Source organism: Bos javanicus, chromosome 26 (genome assembly GCF_032452875.1).
Source record: "Bos javanicus breed banteng chromosome 26, ARS-OSU_banteng_1.0, whole genome shotgun sequence".
Lineage (NCBI taxonomy): Eukaryota > Metazoa > Chordata > Mammalia > Artiodactyla > Bovidae > Bos > Bos javanicus.
The window spans coordinates 13,523,832-13,550,002 of NC_083893.1; the positions used below are offsets into that span (position 1 = coordinate 13,523,832).

The following is a 26,171-nucleotide window of genomic DNA, read 5'->3' on the forward strand; positions in this document are numbered from 1 at the left end:
TCACTTCACATATATGTATAACTGATAACTTTGCTGTACAGCAGAAACTAACACAACATTGTAAATCAACTAGACTCCAAAATTAATTTAAAAAATAACAACCCTTTCGAGGGAAAGGGTGGGAAACTGCACACTGATTCTAAAGCTACTGTGGGAAGGGAAATGTACAAGGAGTCTTATAAAAAGTTGCTGAGAAGATTTCTGAAAGGCTGCTAGCCGTATCACTTATTAAAAATATTTTAAAACTTAATAAAACAGTATTACTGGCACATAAACTAATCACTGAAATGAAATACAGAATCCAGAAATGGTCTGAAACCTACAGTATATGGTAAAGGTAGGATATTGTGAAACTGTGGCAAAGATAATTGTCTTGGCACCCATCTGGACAAAATAAGTTGGACCCTTGTTTCTTACATCAAAATACTTCAGTTGAGTCAAGTATATAATGATAGAAAAATGGAACTACAAAATTACAAGAAGAAAAACATAGGACAGTGTTGGTATAGTAATGCCTTTCAGTTATAACAAAATCCAGAAGTTCTGGAGAGAGAGATTAAGTCCAACTTCACAAGTTTTGTCTGCAAACAAAGTTAAAAGATAAATGGCAGAATGTAAGAAATGTTTACAACATACAGGGAATTTACATTAAATGTTTGAAAATCAGGAATCAACACCAACAACCTAATAGGAAATGAGCAGTATAAAGAAAATTAAAACAGCATTTACAAAAGAGAGATACAGCTTAACTATATACTGCAATACCAATTTTCACCTCCTACTAGTAAACAGGGAGGAATATTCGAAGTATTTAATACTGAGGCACTGGCCAGTCAACAGACTGAAAACTGCTTCTGCCTGGTGTTAGTCCTTTAGTTGCTGGATTTGGGGAAGTTGTGGAGGAACCAGAGCCTGTGAGAAAAAGAGCACTTGGGATTGGGGCCAGCAGCTAGTTACCCGTGGGTACAGAAGGATGCTGAGAGCAACTAGTAGAGTTCCACTGGTGGCGGAGAATGTCTCTTGCTTCATTGAGAAACAACATCTAGAAGGAAACTGGAGCAATACTTGTCCAAATTTTAAATGGGTATACCCTTTGAGTAACAGGACCTGTGATAAGGAGATACATTGCAGCATTACTTGGGAAGACAAAGTTATGAAAAGCTCATCTCTCCATCAGTACGGGACTGGTTAAATTACATCCATATACTAGAATGTCTGGAATCATGAAGAGAATGAGCCAGACCTACATGTACTGATCAAGATAGATTATGGAGTGGAAAGAAGAAAAGGTTCAGAACTATGTGGATAATAAGTTACTGATGTAAAATATAGAGAAGAAATATTAACACAAAAGCATATTTGTGCTGAGGAAGAGATCTGGGCGGCAGGAGATTAGGGGTAGAATGAGAGTGAACTTTGCATCTTGTATTTTAGAATTTTGTACTCTGTGCCCTCATTTAAAAATTTGTTTAAAGATGAGATTTGAGTTAAATAATATCTAAGTGGGGTTTTTTTTTTTTTTTTTTATAATCTGTATAAGTCTGCAAAAATGTGACCAAAACAGAACTAGGAAATCCCCCCAAGACGTGGGGATGAATTGGGGGATTGGGATTGACATACATACACTGCTGCTGCTAAGTCATTTCAGTTGTGTCCAACTCTTGTGTGACCCCATAGATGGCAGCCCACCAGGCTCCCCCGTCCCTGGGATTCTCCAGGTAAGAACACTGGAGTGGGTTGCCATTTCCTTCTCCAATGCATGAAAGTGAAAAGTGAAAGAGAAATCGCTCAGTTGTGTCCGACTCTTCGAGACTCCATGGACTGCAGCCTTCCAGGCTCCTCCGTCCATGGGATTTTCCAGGCAAGAGTCCTGGAGTGGGGTGCCCTCTACTATGTATAAAATAGACAACTAATGAGAACCTACTGTACATACACTACAGGGAACTCGGTGTTCTGTAGTGACCTAAGAGGGGCTATATGCATACGTGTAACTGATTCACTTTGCTGTACAGCAGAAACTAACACAACAATGTAAAGCAACTATACTCCAATAAAGATTAATTCAAAAAATTCCTCAAACCTGCTCTGCCATCAGTCTTCATAATGAAAGTCCTTTCCATGCTTCTAGTTGTAAGTCCTCTTCCCCTCACTGCCTACTTCAAGTCAGTTGGCCTCCCTGCTTTTCACCCTTGTCCGCTAGCAGCCTCTCCCTAACCCCACCCCCACATCTCTTTGTCTTCCAGTTTGGGAGCCACAGAGATCCTGTTGAAGCATAAGTCAACTGTGTCACAGAACTGCAGTGCCTCCCCATTGCACAGAGTAAAAAGCTGAAGTCCTTAAAATGCCCAGCTTGACCCTTCGCGACCTGCTGCTGCACCCGTGCTGCTGTTTCCCACTCTATTCCTGGCCACTCCAGCCTTCTTAGCATGGGTGTCCCCACCCTCAGATCCTTGGCAGGGACTGTTTGCCAGCTCAAATGCTCTCCCCCAGCATTCTGCATGATTCATTTCCCCCATTTCCTGGTTGTTCAGATGTCACCTTCTCAGGAAGTTGCTCCAGAACCACCTTATTTGAAATGCCATTGCATACTCCCCCTTCAACTCACTCCACATCCTCCTTGCCCTGCTCTAGTTTTCCCTATTAAACTGACATTCTAGATGATGTAATTAACATTTATTCCTGGTCTCCCCACACTGAAAGGTAAACTTCACAAGGGTGGATTCCATCAATGCAGCACCAGTGCCTCAAACAGTCCCTGGCACATAGATGTGCTCAATAAACAGTTGTTAAGTGAGTGAATTGGCTTATATGATCTTCACTCGTTCTTTTAAGTCTGTATTGTGTGTGCATTAGTTGCTCAGTCATGTCTGACTCTTATGTGACCTTATGGACTGTAGGCTGCCAGGGTCCTCTGTCCATGGAATTCTCCAGGCAAGAATACTGGAGTGGGAACATCCCAGGCGGTTCAGTGGTTACAGTTTTGCCTTCAGTGCAGTGAGCGGTTGAGGTTTTGATCCCTGATGGTGGAGCTAAGATCCCACATGCCTTGGGGCCAAAAAACCAAACATTAAAAAAAAAAAAAACCAATGTTGTAACAAATTCAGTAAAGACTTTATTTAAAAAAAAAGAATACTAGAGTGAGTTGCCTGGAGAAGGAAATGGCAGCCCACTCCAGTACTCTTGCCTGGAAAATCCCATGGACATTGGAGCCTGGCAGGCTACAGTCCATGGGGTCACAAAGAGTTGGACACGACTGAGCGACTTCACTTTCACTTTTCACTTTCATGCATTGGAGAAGGAAATGGCACCCCACTCCAGTGTTCTTGCCTGGAAAATCCCAGGGACAGGGGAGCCTGGTGGGCTGCTGTCTATGGGCTTGCACAGAGTCAGACACGACTGAAACGACTTAGCAGCAGCAGCAGAGTAAATTGCCATTCCCTTCTCAAGCCTACTCACCATTAAATGAGGGGCTTCGCAGGTGGCACTAGTGGTAAAGAACCCACTTGCCAATGCAGGTTCACTCCCTCAGTCAAGATCTCCTGGAGGCGGCCATGGCAATCTGCTCCAGTATTCTTGCCTGGAGAATCCCATGGACAGAGGAGCCTGGCATACTAGTCTATAGGGCCACACAGAGTCAGACCCGACTGAAGTGGCTTAGCACGCACCATTATATGAAGAAATGGCTAGTGGCATTAGCAGCAGCAACAATAACAAGTTATTTATCAAATCCATTACTGACAACACCAGTAATGATAGTTATCATTTTTTAAATTTACCACCCGTAATAATACCAAAAATCACAGTTATCAACTCACCATCAGTTCTATCAGTAACCACAATTAACCATGTGTTAAATGTCTGTATCATAAACCAGATAATCCCACATGAAGGGAACTGGAGCTCCAGAGTTAAACTTGCCCAAAACCATGGCGGGTAAGTTTTTTCCGATTTCCTTTCGCCTGTTTTCTGCAACCCTCCAAAGATGCTGTGCTCTTGGCAGCCAGTAAATCAGCCTGGGGGAGACAGGAGTTTCTCATCTAGGTTCTGGAAATATCACTGGTTGCCTCTACCGTGTGGAGACGCAGAGCGGGTAGGTCTTTGCTGGTACTTTGTAAGTTTCAGTGGAATTAACTGCTGTGTGCCTCTCCTGGAACCAGCTCTCCTCCTCACCCTGGTTGATGTGCAGAATCTGTCAGAGGAGCTTTATGACTCTGAAGGCAGAAAACTGCCAGCATGCCTTCAAAGAGGCTTGAACCTAGAAGGAAATTGAAATTCTAACTGCTTCCCTCATTGCCTCCCCTCTTGAAACAGATACTGGAAAGGATGTTTTTATTTAGAATTTCAAGTCCGTCCCAATTGTGAACTGACCAGTTGGAGGAACAGATGGATTCTAGATGAAGCTGTAATCTGGAGGTTGAAAGTGATTTATTAGTTTCTTCCCTACCTTTGTTAAGAGAAAATACGGGGATCTCTTCTGGGGCAATGTTCTGTCCCAGAAAGAGGAGAATGTTTCTGTTCTGACCACTAAATAAAGGGAGAATGAATCTAGACAGAAACGACCTCCGTGATGTTTAGTAGATTTCAATATAAAAAGGCTAGCAGATTCCCTGGTAGTGAAATTAGTTTGTGTTTACTGACAGGGATTAAATAATCTGACAGGAGTCTCTGCAGGCAGTTGTTTGGGAACAAGATCCATCTGTGTGCAAAGAATAGTGAATGAATGAGGATCATGGCTCAGTGGGCAGGCGGGGCATAGGGGAGACCACCAGTCCAGATCATCAGAAGTGCGTATTTCCCACAGTTTTGTTCCTTTGTGTCAAACATGAGAAGCTGCTTTCCAGTCCGCCACATACAAAGCTCTTTATTGGACTTTTTTGAGGCACTGTCCGGGCTGTTTTACTCCAACTGCCAACCTCAGAAGGCGTTTTGCTTGATGGCATCTGGCAGCTCAGCTTTGCCCCCAAGTAGATTTATGAGCTGTGAGCATTCCTGATAGGATTAGAAGGTCAGAGACATGCCCGCATTTGCTTACCTCCCTCATGCAGGGCACCATCTCTGTGTCCGCCCGGCCCTCCGGGGAGGGGTTCCGAGAGGAGTAGGAGGTGACACCCACAGCCCTCTCTGAGCTGGCAATACAAGGGGAGATTCTAGATGCTATTTGGCATTTAACGTGTTGTAATGGCAGCATCTCTCTGATCAAGAGGTTGAGCTCTTTCAGGGCTGGATACTCATCCATGACTCCCTCTGGAGAGAAAGAGCCAGTATCGTCTGGGGGTTGGGGTGAGGGGGATTGACGACTCCAGCCTTCCTGACCAGTACTGGGCGTGGACCTTAAAACATTTCAGTAATTTTAATTACTAATTGTTTTGCTTGTAGCAGTAAAGCACATTCACTGTAGAAAGTTTGGGAAAGACTGAAAGATACAGCTAAGATACAGCTAAAAATTGTCATCCTATTTTTTTTTTATTTTATTTTAATTTTTAAACTTTACACAATTGTATTAGTTTTGCCAAACATCAAAATGAATCCATCACAGGCACACATGTGCTATTACTTATAAACACACATCCTATTACTTATAAACAGCTTGCCACTAACGTTTTAGTGTGTTTATTTACAATCTGTTCTCTATGCATATAGATAGGTAATTTGTTGGTTTTAATAAAGTCAGATCATATTATTTAACCTGAATCTTTTAATGTTATAGTCAAAGTATAACTCCTCTTGGAAAAGCGTTCTAATGGCTGCATCTTGTTTCATCATATAAAGTATCTCAACTTAGGTTGCATTACCCAAAGTAATATGTTTTCCTTGAGGCGACAGTGTGCACAAACAAGTGTGTTACACACAAACAAGATGTGGTATCAAGATTTTCCCCCGTGAATTCACACTACCTGATACTAAAATATACTACAAGGCTATGATAATTAAAATATGTGCTGTTATTATAAGAAGAGATGGTTAAAGTTATCCAAAGAATGAAAATGGTATTTCCAATCAATAGGGAAAGAATGAATTATATAGAATGAATTATATCTTCCTAGTAGAAGAAATTAACTATCTAAGGAAAAATAAAGTTAGATATTTTGCATCATAGTCTAGAATAAATTCCATGTGGATCTAAAAAATACTTTTTAGAAATAGAACTAAAAGGTGATAAAGGTGAATATATAATCTCAAGACAAGTATAAAAGCAAAAGTTGTAAATCAAAAGACACGATTACGTTTAAAATGTTTAATTTTATATGTAAAAATTAGATATAGACAAAATAGAAATATGATGGGAAAAAGTTCACTAGGATTAATAAAATGAAAGTTAATAAAATGAATGAAAGTTAAATTTATATCAGTTTTTTCTATCAAATTGTCAACTTTTTAAGAATGATGCTCTGTGGTGGAGGAGCTAAAAATAGGTATTCTTGTGGACTGCAGATGGGAGTGTGCATTGGTACAACCTCTCTGGAGATTTATTTGTAGATCTGTGAATCATAAAACAGCATTTTCCAGCCTTTTCAGAGATTAAAAGAAATAATAAATGCCACTTATTTTGTGGTGTTACATAACAGGCTTTTTACTGAAATAACCATTAATTTTCATAGCAGACCTTGAGGTTTTATCTATAATGATCTCATTTTCTAGTTGAGGAAAGGGAGTTAAATATTTGTCAGCTGTATGTATTTCATTGTTCTGACGCTAGTTCCCATGTGTTTTTTTCTTTTGACCTGATTAGACCCCAATACAGATAATAAAAGCATTAGCCCCCACTCCCCCAAATAAAGTTCAAAGGAAAATCCTCATTCACAGTTCTTTATTTGCCTTCTGAAGTCTTCAGAGCTGCCCACTGGTGAGAGTGTGCGGGGAGTGATACTCCGCACTGTGAGACCCACTGACTATGGTCATCATCGCAGCACCACATACCCATTCAGGCCCCAGTCATAGAGACAAGGAGTGGGTGGTAGAAGGTTATCTGTGTAGTTGAAATTCCACAGGAGCCCTCTAAGGAGTGGATGGAAGGCAGGAAATGCTATGAGAATAACCCTGTGAGTTAAGAAGCTTGGAGAATACTTAATTCCCCAGGACTGTCACCAAGATATTTCATCCCATCTCATGAATAAGCCCTGATCTAATGTGCATCCAGAGTTGACAGCCATGATGTTTGATTCCTTGTTCAACTGCCTTTCCAAATTGGCTACCAACTCCATATAGACAGGAACCACGTCAGTGTTATTCATGACTGTCTTCCAGCATCCTGCCCAGTGCCATGGACATATGTTTGAGGTGAGTGTAGTGGTATCCCCGGGAGTTCATTGATTCAAGGCCTGAGTGGATTTTCTGGGGGATGCTGAAGGTTCTGAGACCCAGTACAGTTCAGTCACTCAGTCGTGTCTGACTCTTTGTGACTCCATGGACTGCAGCACACCAGGCCTCCCTGTCCATGACCATCTCCTGGAGCTTGCTCAGACTCACGTCCATCAAGTCCATGGTGCCATCCAACCATCTCATCCTCTGTTGGCCCCTCCTCCTGCCTTCAATCTTACCCAGCATCAGGGTCTTTTCCAATGTCAGTTCTTCGCATCAGGTGGCCAAAGTGTTGGAGTTTCAATTTTAGCATCAGTCCCTCCAATGAATATTCAGGACTGATTTCCTTTAGGATTCACTGATTCCTTTAGGATCATTTATCTTGCAGTCCAAGGGACTCACAAGAGTCTTCTCAACACCACAGTTCAAAAGCATCAGTTCTTCGGCATTCAGCTTTCTTTATGGTCCAACACTCACATCCGTACATGACTATGGGAAAACCATAGCTTTGACTAGAGGGACAGTTTGAGCCAAGTTTGGAGATAACCTGGAGGAAGCAGGCGAAGATGGCACGTGATAGGTGACCAGGGTATCTGGGGGTTTTAACAAGGATTAGGGGCTGGCTCAGCCAACCTTGAGTTTGAGAAGACTGATTCAGTGTGAAAGGCAATTATTTATCCCTTGAAGGACTTGGGATGTCATCTGTATGAGGGAAGTGGGGTGTGGGGCCAGTTAAGAGTTTGCAATTGAGAAAAGCTGGCCAAGCCTAGGGAACTGTTGAGATAGACATCCATGTATAGAGCTGTGCTTATGCTTTCCTATAATTTCAATCACAGAATTGTGCTGTAAATCAGAGTTCTGGTGGCTCCAGCAGTCGGGGGAAGGCCCAGGGAAGATTGATGAGAATTGAGTAAGGGCGGTAGGTAGGAGAAAGGGGGATAAATAGCGTGGGACAGTTCTGAAGACTAGGATGCTAGAGGAAAGAGATGCTGCCTTGGATTTTATGCAAATCACTGTTTGAAAGGATGCAGGGAGGCCCAAGGGCTGCCTTCTTTAAAAAAGTTGTTCTGGCCCAGAACCAAAAACATAATGGCCATGCTGGGATAAAGGAGGGGGAAGTCAAAGAGTAATTTTTATAGGTTCGTTCATTTTAAACCATGAACTGTTTAATTTGTGGTGCAAGGCTAAGGACTAGACTCAAGAGCTCACAGGAACTGCAAACCAAAGTGAAACCCTCCTGGGTCTTGTCTGTGTGACAAGCTACCAAAAGTGATTCTTAGCAGAATCACCAGGGCAATCTGCAGGTTAAAAATAGTCTTCCCAGTGCTGCCCCAGATGGTGATTTTGGGAAGATCCAGGTGAGGTCTAAAAATCCGTATTTTTCATGAGATCTGAGGGTGTTTTAAAAAGAGCTACTGATGGTGAGCCTGCTACCCAATACTAATGGTACTGAATACAGTGAGTAGAAAGAGCACTGTAAGTCAGACAGGTTCAGGGGCAGCTGTTCCCTACAGGGCACTCACCCTAAGCCTTAGTTTCTCACAATCTTAATTGTGGGCAGCAGGAAGAGGGGGGCGGAAGATCATGTGTGCCCTGCCAACCTCACAGGGTGGCTGTGAGGCTCAGATGAGGTCATGTCAATGAAAACACTTGGCAGATTATAGACTGCATATAAACGGGAGGAGGCGTTCCCTCACTGTGCTCAAGAGAAAAAAGATCTTTGGAAGAGCCTGATTGATTTTCAGGGCTTAGCAACAGCTCCCAGCTACCCTTGGGAAGCCTGCTGCAAAATCCACACTTGTTTTCCTCCATTCCTTCTCCTTCCCTGTCCATGGGCTTTGCCTGGAACTGGCTTCATTCCAGGTCAGCTTCCACTTTGCACAGATTTATGCTGATTGATTGGTTTCAGAGACTTGGTCTCTTTATTGCATCACGTACGGGACAACTAATGAAAAGAGTGCTCTCTCCAGACCATTCCCAGCCCTGATTGAGGAGCACCTTTGTGACTTGAATCTAGGTCACAGGGATTGTTAATCCCATGGGGACACAGTTGCAACCAGTACTTGGAGGGGGGAGGGGTGGGGACTGGAATAGCACCCAGCCCTTCAATTCAGTTCATTTCAGTCACTCAGTCATGTCTGACTCTTTGTGACCCCATGAATTGCAGCACGCCAGGCCTCCCTGTCCATCACCAACTCCCAGAGTTCACTCAGACTCAATCCATCGAGTCAGTGATGCCATCCAGCCATCTCATCCTCTGTCCCCTTCTCCTCCTGCCCCTAATCCCTCCCCGCATCAGAGTCTTTTTCCAATGAGTCAGGTCTTCGCATGAGGTGGCCAAAGTACTGGAGTTTGAGCTTTAGCATCATTCCTTCCAAAGAAGTCCCAGGGCTGATCTCCTTCAGAACGGACTGGTTGGATCTCCTTGCAGTCCAAGGGACTCTCAAGAGTCTTTTCCAACACCACAGTTCAAAAGCATCAATTCTTCGGTGCTCAACTTTCTTCACAGTCCAACTCTCACATCCATACATGACCACTGGAAAAACCATAGCCTTGACTAGATGGACCTTTGTTGGCAAAGTAGTGTCTCTGCTTTTCAATATGCTATCTAGGTTGACCCAGCCCCTCAGGGGGAAAAAAAAAAGTTCATATTCTGTGGTAACTGATCTACTGAAAACGCCGCCTGCCTCAGTCTGGATTACAAGAGGCTTTCTTTCCCCCTCCCTTTTAAGTGCCCTGGGCTCCCCAGCTGGCTCAGTAGTAAAGATTCCACCTGCTAATGCAAGAGATCCAGGTTCGATCCCTGGGTCAGATCCCTGAGTTGGAAAGATCCCCTGGAGAAGGGAATGGCTACCCACTCCAGTATTCTTGCCTGGGAAATCCCATGGACAGAGTAGCCTGACAGGCTACAGTGCAGTGAAGTCTCAAAAGAGTCCCATGCAACTGAGCACACAGGCACAGCATGCAGGCATGGAACTGCCACTTATATCAGTCAGTCAGTTCAGTCGCTCAGTCATGTCTGACTGTTTTCGACCCCATGGACTGTAGCACACCAGGCTTCCCTGTTTGTCACCAACTCCCAGAGCTTACTCAAACTCAGCCCATCGAGTCAGTGATGCCATCCAACCATCTCATCCTCTGTCATCCCCTTCTCCTCCCACCTTCAGTCTTTCCCAGCATCACAGTCTTTTACAATGAGTCAGTTCTTCACATCAGGTGGCCAAAATATTGGCATTTCAGTTTCAGCATCAGTCCTTCCAATGAATATTCAGGACTGATTTCCTTTAGAATTGACTGGTTTGATCTCTGTTCGTTTGCGAGTCATTTATATAACAAGAGGTAAATTCCAAGAGGGTATTTCATGCCCAGGTAGAATAGCATCTCAGAGAATGCTTAGCTAGGAGAGCTTGATGGGCAAATCCTGCTCCTAGAGCAGCGGGCAGAGAAAGTGGCCCCTGGGTGGAAGAGCCCTAGCTTCTGCTCCGCATGGTTTACCTCCACTCACTTGGAGGAATATTCTTTCCAGTGGCGGCCTCCTCAGGTTTTTCTTGACAGTTCATGATTAATGTACCCATAACAGCAGATGTGGTGCTTTTTTTAGTAAAAAGGGGACAGCCATTTTCAAGATAGAAACAGTAATCCTGTAACTTGTCTGAAGTCAAAGTGTTCGTTGCTCAGTCGGGTCTGACTCTTTGCAGCCCCACTGATTGTAGGCCACCAGGCTCCTCTGTCTGTGGGATTCTCCAGACAAGAATACTGGAGTGGGTTGCCATGTTCTTCTCTAGGAGATCTTCCTTACCCAGGCATCAAACCTAGGTCTCCTGCATTGCATGTGGATTCTGAGCCACCAGGGAAGCCCAACTGTTGCCTGAAGTCACTCAGTTGTGTCTGATTCATTGTGACACCATGGACTGTAGCCTGCCAGGCTCTTCGTCCATGGGATTTTCCAGGCATGAGTACTGGCGTGGGTTGCCATTGCCTATGAAGTGACAATTACACATTTCCCCCCCAATTGTCAGAATGTTGCATTTTACCTTGTCTTTAGGGGAGGACCTACCATTGTAAGTTTCAGACCCTAAGGAATGACAGCTGGCATTCTTTTGGAGTGCCTGATTTTCTTATACATCCAGATTTTGATTGGCTTTTTCTCCAGTTTCAATAAACACTTCCTGAAATGTGTACTAGAGGCAAGCGGTATAGAGGAGAATCTGGAAGTAAGAACAATGACTGACTACTACTACATGCCTGCTGGGCAAATGTTTTCCTTCAGGAAACTGAAAAATGTCAACTTCCCTCCATTTGTCTTAGTAATTCCCACAACTTTGCTGTACGTTGGGGTTACCTGGCTTTTGAAATACTTGTTAAAAACACTGTTGCCAGGTTCTCATCCCTAGACATTCTGATGTAATAGGAGTGTGACCTTGGCGATAGGGATTTTATGAAGCTCCCCAGATGACTTTTTTTTTTTTTACTGGGGCGGGGGGTGCGGGGGGCTGCTCTGGGTCTTAGCTGAGGCATGTGAGATACTTGGTTGCAGCATGTGAACTCCAATTTCCTGACTAGGGGTGGAACCTGGCCCGGTGTTGGGAGCCTGAAGTCAGCCTCTGGACCACCAGGGAAGTCCCTCCCCAGGTGAGTCTATTGTCCACAAAGTTAGGGAACCACAGGCCCTACTTCATTCTTCAGATTTCAGCCCAGTATTTCTTCCTCCAGGGAGCCTTCAGTGATTCCCCCTTTCTGTCACCTCCACACACATCCATGAGCCTGACCCAGTTGTATGTCCCTCCCATGGGCTCCTGCAGCACCTGGTACTTAACTCTTTCATAATTCTGGCCCCCTCATTCAGGGCTCTTCCTCAGGAATACTGGGAGATTCTGAAGGGCAAGGGTGTCCCACGCACTCTTGAATCGCCAGAGCCTGGGGCATTATGGGTTCCCTAAGTACTAGTTGAAGGAGTGAATTAATTTTCTATTTGGACATTTCCTTTTACTCATTCTGTACATGCCAGTTTACTTCCTCTAGTGATAATAAATGTCACTGTATTGCCCACTTAATCATACTTCCTCTAGTCTTCATGGTGGTTGGATAGGTGATAAAAATGAAGCATTCACGTTATTTTATGTTTTATATATTCTATAAAATTTTTTAGGAAATATAACCAGCTGAAGGTATCAAAAATAGTTATTACAAAAAGAATAATAGATTTGGTGGAGCACGATATATGAACATAATATTTTATTTTCATTTAGGTCTCTCTAGACTTAAAAACCGGTTCTGTTATTTTTTAAGTTTATGAGATGTGCTCTATAAAGTTAGACAAGGGCAAATCGAGAAAGGTCCCTTTTGTTTGGTTCATAGGGACTTAATGAAAGGGCGCGCACACACACATTTCTCAAATTGTTAACACACTTTCTTTCCAAAATTCAGACAAAGGAACAGATCTGCAAACACAGGACCCGCTGTCACATCACGGAAGGAGTTAGATTACTAGGCTGGTCGACGACGGGGGCCTTCAGAACCCCGGTAATTGTCTTCATGTCTGTAGCCCAGCATTTCTAGATTCTGCGACGACGTCCTCAGACTTCTTAATGTCCTGCTTTGTAACCCCCGTCGGGCCTCGTGAATGGTGGTGAAGATAACGTGACTGCGGAGCGCAGGGTCGGCCCCGGGAGGGGCTGGGGCCTGGCCAGTGGGAAGGTTGTATGCGGAGCCGCGACATCACCCCACCGGAATCAGACCATCGCCTCCATTCAGTGGCGGAATGTGGGCGGGCGTAGGATGCACGGGGCCCCTCGGCCTGCAGTTAACCCTGTGCGCGCCCGCGGTGGAGCATTCCCAGGCGCGCACAATATGTCACCCGGGGTGTGGAGCATCCCTTGCTCCCAAGGACCATGCGTGGTACTTTGGTTTGCCAAATTTATTTTCCTCTAGATATACTCGTGGCTCTTTTAGTGTTGCCTTCTTTTTTCCCCCACTGTCATCATTTAATCACCATAGATATATTTCTCAGGACCACATTTTCTCACTGCAATTCAAATAATTTAGAAAACATTTTAAGATAATCATGGGGCTAGATTAGGGTTAGGGTTAGAAAAGTTGAAAATGTAATATAAGACAAATGAACGTTTCTCTACCCTTCATCTGCGTTCACCATTTGTTAGCGTTTTGCCATTAGCTTTATCATATATCTGCATAGAGGTTTCTCTCTCCTGAATTACTTACAATTTCAGATCTAACATTTTGCCCTGAAATAATTCACATGAAGGAATTGGCATAAGGACGTTTTTCTTCATAACCACAATACTGTTATCACACCTAAGATAATTAACTCTGCTTCAATAATGCCACTTAAAATAGAGGCCATATTTAACATTTCTCAATTGTTCACAAAATACCTTTTAACTAAATTTTTTAAAAATCCAAAATCCAGTAAAGTTTCATGTTTTGCATTTGCTTTTTCCTTTTACAGTAATTATGTTATACAGTTGTTATTATTTTCAACCTCCCTGGCATATTTCTGGAGTTGACATTTGTGCACTGTGCCTAACAGTGCACTGTGGATCTTGACCATAGTCCCTTATGCTCTACGGTAGGTGCTTGTTGTTTATCCATACTACACTTTATTTTTTAATCCTTACATCACTGAGAATGAATTACTAGTCAAGATTGTGAGAGAAAATATCCAAATGGAACTCACAGCAGGAAAAAAACTGAAGGAAAAAAGGAAATAGAACATTTTCAGAGTGATCTGTTTATTTGTTTAAACCCTAAACTGTAGGTTAAGACCATACAGAATGTGAAAAAATATATATAAATTCTTTAATGAATATTTAACTACTAAGTGCAGAAGTAATGACTAATCAAACCAATTAAAATTTTAGAAGAATTATCCCTTTTAAATCACAAATCAAAACCTCAAATGCTATTTTGGACTATTACCTGATAAAGAAAATTGCATCCATGAAGTCAGCAAGCTAGATGAAAAAGAGGAGCCCTCTGGAACTTTTGGGGGCAGGGGGGAGTAAGGATCCTTGAAAATGACAATTACATCTTTCCAGCATGAAAATGTTCTTTGCATTACATTTTTTAAACTTAATTTTTTAAAAAATATTTTCTTGGCATGGCATGTAGGATCTTAGTTCCCCAACCAGGGATTGAACCTGCACCCCTTGCATTGGAAGCACAGGGTCTTAAACACTGGACCACCAAGGAAGTACCTTTTTGTTTTGTTTTGTTTTAGCCCTGCTATTCGGCATGTGGAAATCTTAGTTCCTCGATCAGGAATCGAACCTGTGTCCCTGCAGTGGAAGCACAGAGTCTTAACCACTGGACCACCAGGAAGTCCCACATATATGTGAAATCATTTTCTTTGATATTTACCAACTTTCAATCATATAAAAATTATAGTTTTCATATGTATATATTGAAATTTTTTGTTCAAAGGTATAGTTGAGACAGGAGGATAGACTATTTAGTAGCTTGTGTCATGATTATTTACTATTCAGTATACAGTAAGTGGACTTCCCTCCACTGGAACTCCTGCTCCAGACTCTGCAACTGTTGGAGGAGGATCTAAAGAGAGAAATGCTACTTGGTGTGACGTCTCTGCCTAAATAATCCTCGTATTCCCATCCCTGTTTTCACAGCTCTAAGAACCAATTCCTTACCCCCGTAGCCTCCCCTGGCACATTTCCAAAGAAACTCTAGTGGGACAGACCTTCCTTCAGATGTGCTTCTGGGTTTAGCACAGCCTACCGCTCCCTGGCGAATGGCACCCCACTCCAGTACTCTTGCCTGGAAAATCCCATGGACGGAGGAGCCTGGTAGGCTGCAGTCCATGGGGCCGCTAAGAGTCAGACATGACTAAGCGACTTCACTTTCACTTTTCACTTTCATGTGTTGGAGAAGGAAATGGCAACCCACTCCAGTGTTCTTGCCTGGAGAATCCCAGGGACGGGGGAGCCTGGTGAGCTGCCGTCTATGTGGTCACACAGAGTCGGACACGACTGAAGCGACTTAGCAGCACCGCTCCCTGGGGACCTAGCAGGGCTCTTTTCCTAGGGGTTAAGTGGGAACTTGGTTTGAGCAAAACCACACAGTGCAGGGTGCCTTTGATCCCCACCAGATGTTCACCTGGGAGGTTAATAGGCAACCGTTGTTCCCCAACACATGCAGGGTTCAGACTTGGGAACCGGCCACCAACGCAAGTTCACAAACTCATTAACCCTTCTCTTAGAACTGAGCTCTCACTTTCAGTATTTAGCAAGGACCAGGAAAGACTATGAATTTCAACTAGGATCTAATGGCAAACTTTGAGATAAAACAATAGAATGATAAAGAAACTTTTATGCTATTGATACAGAATTTTGTGAACAGGCATTCATTACCAAAATAACACACCAGTCCTGGAAATGGCAACCCACTCCAGAATCCCAGGGACGGAGGAGCCTGGTGGGCTGCCATCTACGGGGTTGCACAGAGTTGGACATGACTGAAGCAACTTAGCAGCAGCAGCAGCCTGTCTAAATGGTTATGTCTAAGTTATTTTCAAAATTCAAGAAGATCATTGACGTTAAACTATAGTTATTATTTCAATGGCAAATGAAACTTCATGGCAATTAAAAGAGAAGGCCTCCTCTACTATTTTGAACAAATTTACCATTAAACAGCCAGATTTTGAGGCTGCAGTCCAATGCCCCTGCTGGCCACTTCCAGCCCCTGCCTTCTTACATGCTACCATCTGGTCCTATGAGGCTAATTATCCCTCCTGCAAATAACTTCAGCTCTCCCAACTTCGGTCCGCCCCCAGCCTTCCTAAGCCAGCCAACCTGCTTTCAGGCAAGCATGCTGTCATCTTGCACTGAGGTCCTCCTTCATTCTTAGTGACTCACTCGAAGTTTTTATAACGGTGTAGGTGCCAGCCATTCACAGTTACTCAAAGTGATTTCACCCTCCAGATTTTACTGAGGGTTTATGTTGTGGATTTTAATAGGGCTTTGCAGGAATATCCAGAGCCATCTAAGAAGCTGGTTGCCTACCCACATGGTGGAGACTGTTGGTGTGAGCTCAGGAATAAAAGATGTGACTGTCCTAACCAGCTTCCTCCTCTGGGGCACACTGCCAGCAATAAGTTTTCAAAGTACTCCAATCCTCTGTGTGTGTGTGTGTGTGTGTGTGTGTGTTCTGTTGTGTGTTCTTTTGCTTTGCCTTTTTAAATATAATTGAGAGCCCTCCCAAGCCTTGAGCAATAATCAGAAGGGAGAAGAGAGAGAAGGTAAAGAGCTGCCTCTAAATGCTGGGAAATATTTAATCCTTTGACATTCCCAAGGAGTACTGACACTTGATTAAATGTAAACTGACCTCTCACCCTTCTGGGGATCCCACACTAGTCTTCTTCCCTTCAACCTCTCTACCTACATCTTAAAATCAATGCATAAGGGCCCTCTCCCTGTCTCCCTGTGGAGAAGAATCATCCTCATTGTGATCATTATGTGTGGGAACAAAAGAACAGGCGGATCAAAGGTTTAGGGTACTCAGTGCGGCCAGGATCACATGACCACCCAGCTCAAAGGCGGCAACTGTCAACTGAAGTGCTGGTCCATAGTTTCTGGCCTTTTATGGAGAAGAGTCCCTGTGGTTACCTAGAAACAGTGCCCTCACGTCATTTACATTGTTTTGCACTGTGCTACTGACAGTCCTTCGGGAGATTCTGTATTTAGCCATTTCAAGTTGTGCCCTTAATGAAAGCATTCTTTTCTTCTCTTCCTCTCTGAAACATACAACCCTGCACCTGTCTAGTCCCCAAATTCATTTTGATTTTCCTTTGGAACTTTAGAATCAGTCTACCCAGTTCTCACACCACAAAATCCTTTTGGCATTTTGTTGTTATCGTGTTTAAATGTGTAGATTAGTTTACATTTTTTAATATTAAGCCTTCTTTAATAATAGTCATAATCACAATCCATATATGTTTTAATTTACTCAGGTCTTTCTGTTCTGCCCTCAAGTGTATTTCTGTGTTCTACATGTAGCTCTTGCATATTTTTTCATTGAGTTTATTCTTAGGTATTTTACCTTATGTGTGTGTGCTAGTCACTTAATCGTGTCCCAACTCTTTGCAACCCCCCCAGGCTACTCTGTCCATGGGATTCTCCAGGCAAGAATACTGGAGTGGGTTGCCATTTCCTTCTCCAGGGGATCTTCCCAACCCAGAGATCGAACCCAAGTCTCCTGCACTGCAGGCAGATTCTTTACCGTCTGAGCCACCAGGGAAGCCCAAGGTATTTTGCCTTGGCTAGTCATTATTAGTGGCACTTTACATTATCTTAGTTCTGCTGTTGTCTGTATATAATGACCACTGAATAATTTTAATATGGCTGAAGCAGCCGTCTTGCTTTACAAAAGGGAAAGGAGAGCTTTGGAGCCTGTTTTAACAATTGAAATGGGGAAGAGTTTGAATGTGGTGAGTCAGAGGTCACAGGAGGGACAAACTTGGGGTAAGTTCATCAAAGCTCTGAAGTCCATAAGCGTCCGGCAGGAAGTAAGGAGAACTGCTCTTTGAAGTTGTAAGAGAGCCATGGAGCTGGAGGGCAGCTGTGGTCCCCAAGCCTCCAAAAGCAGAAACATTCTCATCTCCTTTCCAGTGGCTGTCATTGAAAGACATCTCATCAATCTCAGTGTTTTGCCAACTGTGTGAAGAATGTACAGAACAGGTAAAAGTTTACAGCCCCTAGTTTTCTAGGGGCTGTTCAAGGAGGGAGAAGTTCAGGAGATATTCAGTATCTGTCAGATTGTTGGATTTACGATTGTTTTAAAGGGTAGGAGGTGAGAAGAACAGGTCAGCCAAAAACCCTTCTATCTGGTGGTGGCTCAAAAGTCTCAGGTTGAGCCCTATAATATGAATGAATAAAGTCCACTGATAAGATGTGCAGGAGCAGTGGAAAAACTCAGGAAAATATATCTAAGGGCTTCCCTGGTGGTCCAGTGGTTAAGAATCCACCTTGCAATGCAAGGGACACCGGGTTTGATCGCTGGTCTGGAAAGATCCCACATGCTGCAGAGCAGCTAAGCCCAGGCGCCACAACTACGGAGCCCTTGTTCTAGAGCCTGGGAGCCAAAACTGTTGAGCCCACTTGCAGCAACTACTGAAGCCCACACTCCTGCACCCTAGAGCCCCTGCTCTGCAACAAGAGAAGCGACTACAGTAAGAAGCCCTTGAACCACAATGAAAAGTAGCCCCTGCTAGACACAACTAGAGAAAGCTTGTGGGCAGCAAGGAAGATCCACCACAGCCCAAAGTAATGAAATAAATCTTAAGGAAAATAATCTAAAGAGGGCAGCCAACTTCAGCATCATGTTGCCATGTAGAAAGGTGTGTCGAATGTTGTCAGATCTAATTTTACACAAGAATTCAAACATCTGGCTTTTTATATGAAATTAATTTTCAATGCTGGCAACAAATCCCAATTGGGAGGAAGGGAGGAAGAGCAGAAAAATGCTATAACTACATGCAGGGCAAACAGGAATGATAGGGCTCAGGTTGGCCAGTTTGTGATTTTTCCCTTATGCAGACTTCTTACTTCTTGTCTTCCCCCAGCAATTCGAGATATTTTTAGGAACTTACAACGTCAAGGTTTAGTCAGAACTAGATCAAATGCAATCAAAATTTCCATTGTCCTGCCAGTTCTTTAAATCTAGCCATACAATTTTTATTGAGCACCTAATGTGTGCAAAGTCTATTATTACATCTTATTTAAAATGTAATATGTTAACAATTACATGAAACAGAGATATGACTTCCATTCTGAGATGTGTGCTTACATTTTAGCTGTTTTTAAAAACACAATCAAACAAAATTGTTTTTTAAAACCAACTTCTATAATTCACTTCTGATTTTGGAAGGTTAATGGGGAAGTTTCAGAATACCAGGCATCACTCTGTTTAAAAGCAATACTTCTAAAAGAATTCAGAGGCAAATCATCTGGAAAATCTTTTCACTGGAGTTAATTTTGAGCTCCCATTGGCTTTGATCCCTATAGGGTTCATCTATGACTGGAGACAGCACCCAAGTTCATTCTAATTCCTAAAGAGAAAAAAAGTAATCTTGTCAAGTAGATGAGTAGATGAGAAGACACTGAATATCAGTCTGGCTCAGGTTATCAATTGTAGTATAAACGTGTTAAATAGTGTACTTTGTATCCTGCTTCCCACAGGAGTCACATCATTTTAGTCACTTTTCCCCACTTCCTTTTTTCAGCCTCTCTCTGTACCCATCTTTCTCCCCAGTCTACAGTTTTTGCATATTTAAGGTATGCCTACTTACGTCTGTTTCCACTGTTTCTTCTGCTCTTAATCAGGCTCGACTCAATAATTTTTAACTTCTCTGCTGTCTCAGGGACTGTCCATACCCTTTACACTCCCATCCCAAGCCCCCCACCCCCACTCTATCCCCCAGTCCCCTTCTAGAACGGGGACTCTTCCCCCACTCTCCTGCATCTCCTGGCCTAGGATGCCCTTAGTTTTCCCTCCCTGGCTGGGCATAGACCCCCCTCCCCCGGCCCCCACCCCTCTTCCCCAGGCTTCCCCAGGCCCGCATCCTCAGCCATTCCAGAAATTGACAAAGAAGTTGCAGAGGGAGTGCCACTTCTCAGCACAGTAGGTGTCCGTGAGCTTCGCGTTCTCGTCCAGCCCATCGGGATCAGGCCCGGTCCCCAGTGGTCGCTCCTCGTCTGGGTCCCAGGCCGCCTTCCTCTTGCCCGCTTTGGGCTTCTGCTCAGAGGGCTTCCTTTTGGGCGGCGCGCTCGGGGGAGGCGGGGCCCCTGTCACGGGGCCGAGCGCGGGCTCTCGGGGCTGCCCCCGGCTCCTGGCCCGGGGCTTGGGGTCCCGGGTTAAGCCCGCCGCCGCCTTGGGGCTGACGATCGGGAGTGCCTGGGGCACCAGGCGCAGCTCCGCGCCACGGCCCTTCTTCCCGGCGCACAGGCGGGCCTTGAGCGGCGCCGGGTCGTGGCAGGGCCGCCGCTTCCTGCGTAGCCCGCTCAGCACCTGCTTCCAGTAGTGCGAGCGGCGGGCGGCGTAGACAGCGCAGCGCCCGGGCTCTCCGCGGTAGGCGCATCGGTGGCGCGCCCCGTCCGGGTCTTGGCAGCGCAGCGCCAGCTCGCTGCCGGCTTCCGGCCCTGGGGCGGGCGGCAGGAGCTGCCAGCTGCACGTGTGCCGCTCGGGGCTGACAAAGCGGCCGGAGGAGCCGCCTGCGGAGCCCGAAGCCGACTCGGCCGCGACGCCGGCCGCCCCCTGCTTTCTCCCGGCGGCCGCGAGGAGGCAGCCGCCCAGCAGCAGCAGAAGTGAGAGCGACGCTCGCCGCCTCAGAGGACTCATGGCTTGCGGTTTCTGCGCTCAGGTCGGCTCTCCAGGGGCCACCTGGGCGCTTCAGCGGTAGCGGGGCCAGGAGAGCAGCATCCTTTGGTCCTGGGGACAGAGGCAGAGACGGCTACTGACAGAGTACAGGCATCTGCCAACCCGCCTCCCCAGACTCCCTGGGCGCTGGTTTCCAGGGGGCAGCAGCAGCTTGCGAAAGGCCCTTCTGAAAAGTTTTCCTGAGAAAAAACCAATTACTAGCTAAACAATCTTTTTGAAACTATTTGCGCATTGAGATCATCTCCCCAGTGCAAATACTACAGCAAAGCGACGCCTGGTAATTACCACCTTCACCCATTCCCACCCTCCAGTAATTATATACAAAATCGTTTCAAATTATTCTTTGGAAAAATGCACTTTTCCTGCACTTTGAACTTACCGAATTCTGGGAGAGGTGGCAGGGCCTTATTAAGGTAAAGCGAATTACTGCGTGAAGGATTAGTCTGTTTTAGCCGACTCCCAGTGAAAGAACGTGTTATCAATGGAACAGAAGGGGCCTCCCCCACTACGCCCCCACTACGCCCCTCCCCAACTTCTCTTTCACCGGGAGATTTCCCATCACCGCGCCACACACACACACACACACACACACACGTATGATGTAAGTGATGATATATCATGAAATAGAAATCTTTTTTGATTCCAGGGTTTAATCACCCGAATTTTAACGTCATTCTTTTCTTTCCTCTTACATATTTTTTCTTACTTGAACTGTTATTTATTTTAATTGAATTATTGTTGATTTACAATACTGTGTAAGTTTCAGGTGTACAGCAAAGTAACTCAGTTATACATATATAGCAATATTCCTTGTAAAAACTCTTTTCCATTATAGTTTATTACAAGAGATTGAATATAGTTCACTGTGATCTACAGTAAACCCTTGTTGTATATCTATTTCATATACAGTAGTGTGCATCGGTTAATCCCATACTTCCAATTTATCCGTCCCTCCAAATCAGTTGTTCTCAGTACTCTTTTAAAAATAGGCATTCATAACTGTATTTGCAGTAATAGAAAAAAATGTTTGAATAGTGCTTCCTTCATCATTTAATAACAACTTTATTTACCATTTTGCTGTGCTTAGTTGCTCAGTCGTGTCCGACTTTTTGCCACCTACAGACTGCCAGGCTTCTCTGTCCATGGGGATTCTCCAGGCAAGAATACTAGAGAGGGTTGCCATGCCCTCCTCCAGGAGATCTTCCCAACCCAGAGATCAAACCCAGGTCTCCCAAACTGCAGGCAGATTCTTTACTGTCTGAGCTACCAGGGAAGCCCTTTTATACAGTTCACCCATTTAAAGTGTAAAATTCAATGGTTTTTAATATATTCACAGGTGCAACGATCACTACAGTTAATTTTGCAACATTTTTATGACCACAAAAAGCAACCCGTACACTTTACCTACTATACCCCCTCTCCTTTTACATAAATATGGAAAATATCATTTGGAAATGAAAGGTAAAACAGAAAGATCTGAGTTTTAAGAGTTAAATAAAATGAAGCAAAAACAACTGTAAACAGCCTAACCTCGGCACTGTTTACACTCTGATTTTTATATCATTCTGAGTTCTTTATTTTCACCCACGATTTCGAATATTTTTCTCATCCTAATAATATTAATCCTAAAAACTGTTACTACTGATAAAAATGTAATATCCTAGTTTATTGACTTACATTGTCCAGCATTTCACCCAGGAGTGAGCATTGATCTTTTGATTATTTTTAGGTATTATAAATCAAACTTAACTTCTTACAGAAATTAGAAGTTTCAGTTCAGTTCAGTTCAATTCAGTCGCTCAGTCGTGTCCGACTCTTTGTTACCCCATGAATCGCAGCACACCAGGCCTCCCTGTCCATCACCAACTCCCGGAGTTCACTGTGACTCACGTCCATCAAGTCAGTGATGCCATCCAGCTATCTCATCCTCTGTCGTCCCCTTCTCTTCCTGCCCCCAATCCCTCCCAGCATCAGAGTCTTTCCAATGAGTCAACCCTTCGAATGAGGTGGCCAAAGTACTGGAGTTTCAGCTTTAGCATCATTCCCTCCAAAGAAATCCCAGGGCTGATCTCCTTCAGAATGGCCTGGTTGGATCTCTTTGCAATCCAAGGGACTCTCAAGAGTCTTCTCCAACACCACAGTTCAAAAGCATCAATTCTTCGGCGCTCAGCCTTCTTCACAGTCCAACTCTCACATCCATACGTGACCACTGGAAAAACCATAGCCTTGACTAGAGGGACCTTTGTTGGCAAAGGTCTTCTTTTGAATATGCTATCTAGGTTGGTCATAACTTTCCTTCCAAGGAGTAAATATCTTTTAATTTCATGGCTGCAGTCACCATCTGCAGTGATTTTGGAACCCAAAACAATAAAGTCTGACACTGTTTCCTCTGTTTCCCATGAAGTGATGGGACCGGATGCCATGATCTTAGTTTTCTGAATGTTGAGCTTTAAGCCAACTTTTTCACTCTCCTCTTTCACTTTCATCAAGAGGCTTTTTAGTTCCTCTTCACTTTCTGCCATAAGGGTGGTGTCATCTGCATATCTGAGGTTATTGATATTTCTCCCAGCTATCTTGATTCCAGCCTGTGCTTCTTCCAGTCCAGCGTTTCTCATGATGTACTCTGCATAGAAGTTAAATAAACAGGGTGACAATATACAGCCTTGACGTACTCCTTTTCCTGTTTGGAACCAGTCTGTTGTTCCATGTCCAGTTCTGTTGCTTCCTGACCTGCATACAGATTTCTCAAGAGGCAGGTCAGGTGGTCTGGTATTCCCATCTCTTGAAGAATGTTCCACAGTTTATTGTGATCCACACAGTCAAAGGCTTTGGCATAGTCAATAAAGCAGAAATAGATGTTTTTCTGGAACTCTCTTGCTTTTTCGATGATCCAGCAGATGTTGGCAATTTGATCTCTGGTTCCTCTGCCTTTTCTAAAACCAGCTTGAACATCTGGAAGTTCACGGTTCATGTATTGCTGAAGCCTGGCTTGGAGAATTTTGAGCATTACTTTACTAGCATGTGAGATGAGTGTGATTGTGCGGTAGCTTGAGCATTCTTTGGCATTGCCTTTCTTTGGGATTGGAGTGAAAACTGACCTTTTCCAGTCCTGTGGCCACTGCTGAGTTTTCCAAATTTGCTGGCATGTTGAGTGCAGCACTTTCACAGCATCGTGTTTCAGGATCTGAAGGAGCTCAACTGGAATTCCATCACCTCCACTATCTTTGTTCGTAGTGATGCTTTCTAAGGCCCACTTGACTTCACTTTCCAGGATGTCTGGCTCTAGGTGACTAATCACACCATGGTGCTTATCTGGGTCGTGAAGCTCTTTTTTGTACAGTTCTTCTGTGTATTCTTGCCACCTCTTCATAATATCTTCTGCTTCTGTTAGGTCCATACCATTTCCATCCTTTATCGAGCCCATCTTTGCATGAAATGTTCCCTTGGTATCTCTAATTTTCTTGAGGAGATCTCTAGTCTTTCTCATTCTGTTGTTTTCCTCTATTTCTTTGCATTGATCACTGAGGAAGGCTTTCTTATCTCTCCTTGCTATTCTTTGGAACTCTGCATTCAGATGCTTATATCTTTCCTTTTCTCCTTTGCTTTTCGCTTCTCTTCTTTTCACAGCTATTTGTAAGACCTCCCCAGACAGCCATTTTGCTTTTTTGCATTTCTTTTCCATGGGGATGGTCTTGATCCCTGTCTCCTGTACAGTGTCACAAACCTCATTCCATAGTTCATCAGGCACTCTATCTATCAGATCTAGGCCCTTAAATCTATTTCTCACTTCCACTGTATAATCATAAGGGATTTGATTTAGGTCATACCTGAATGATCTAGTGGTTTTCCCTACTTTCTTCAATTTCAGTCTGAATTTGGTAATGAGGAGTACATCTGAGCCACAGTCAGCTACTACTATAAAAATCAGAATATTTTATTATTAGAATGTGTTTATATATGTTTTTGCACAAAGTAAACATCTAGGAGTGTATGTTGACCTAAGGAAGGACATTTCTACCACTCTGGTGAAATGAGAGAGGTTAAAGGACTTACCCAATGTCACACATCATTTAGTGTTAAAGCCAGAAGCCACCTAACTTTATAAATGATTAAAGATATTTACATTTCACCTTTGCATTTACTACTATCACTTGCAAAGTTAGTTAGGTCTTGATTACACCAATTCAATTTAAACTGAAAAACATTTAGTATCAATGAAATTAAGAAATATTAATATAGATTTTATAAACAGAGTAGCTTATTAATCCATTTCACAGCTGTAAAATGGATTCTCTTTCCCAGAAAACCTTATTTGTATAAGCAAAGTACTATATACAGGCTTTTATCACTTTCACTTTTCACCTTCATGCATTGGAGAAGGAAATGGCAACCCACTCCAGTGTTCTTGCCTGGAGAATCCCAGGGACGGGGGAGCCTGGTGGGCTGCCGTCTATGGGGTCGCACAGAGTCGGACACGAGTGAAGCGACTTTGCAGCAGCAGCAGCAGCAGCTGGCATTACTTATAGTTACTGACTACTGAAGCAAATAGGAATAATTTTTCAGCTAAAGAGTGACATCTTGTGACATTTTTCACTAATTACAATGAAAAGTTTGTTACTGAAAAGTCCTAATTATTAAGGGAGTTAGATATCTGAGACCACTCTTCCTGTCAGAAACATTGCCTGAAGAACAGAGCGGGCACATAGATGTGCTCTGCCATGTTAGAAAGGGGTAATTTCTTGTAAATTGTCATTAAATACATAAAACACAAAATTTAACAATTTAAACCATTTTAAGTGTACAATTCAGTGACATTAGGTACATTCACACTGTTGTGCAACCATCACCACCATCCAGCTCCAGGACTTTTTTCTTCTTCCAAAACTGAAATTCTGTACCCATTAAATGCTGACTCTTCATTCCTCCCTTCCTCCTCGCCCTTCAACCTTCATTCTCCTTTCCGTCTCTGTGAATTCACTACTCTAGGTACTTCTTGCAAGTGGAATCATACAGCATTTGTCCTTTAGTTTGTTGGGTTTTGTTTTTATTTTGGCTCTGCTGGGTCTTCATTGTGGCGTGCGGGCTTCTCTAGTTGTGGCTCAGAGGCATTTGTCCTTTTGTGACTAGTGTATTTCACTTAGTCTGACTTCTTCAGGTTTCATGGACATAGTAGCGTGTGTTAAGATTTCCTTCCTTTTTAAGGCTGAATAATATTCCATCATATGTATAATCCACATTTTACTCATGCATTCATCAGCTGATGGACACTTTGGTTGTTTCCACCTTTTCGCTATTGTGAATAATGCTCCTATGAATATGTGTGTACAAATATTTGTTTGAATTTCTGCTTTCAGTTCTTTTGGTCATCTACCCAGAAGTGAAATTCCTGGATCATAGGTTTTTTTTGCTTTTTTTTTTAGGAAACTCTGAACTGTTTCCTATAGTGGCTGCACCATTTTACA

At 43.6% G+C, this 26,171-nt stretch overlaps 1 protein-coding gene across 1 annotated transcript; it reads right to left on the reverse strand.

The window, feature by feature from the left end:
* Window positions 1–19,871: 19,871 nt before the first annotated feature.
* Window positions 19,872–21,076, reverse strand: FGFBP3 (fibroblast growth factor binding protein 3). Its single transcript, XM_061402792.1, has one exon. The coding sequence runs from the start codon at window positions 20,668–20,670 to the stop codon at window positions 19,897–19,899; it is 774 nt and encodes a 257-aa protein (XP_061258776.1). The 5' UTR covers window positions 20,671–21,076; the 3' UTR covers window positions 19,872–19,896.
* Between the last annotated feature and the right edge of the window lie 5,095 nt (window positions 21,077–26,171).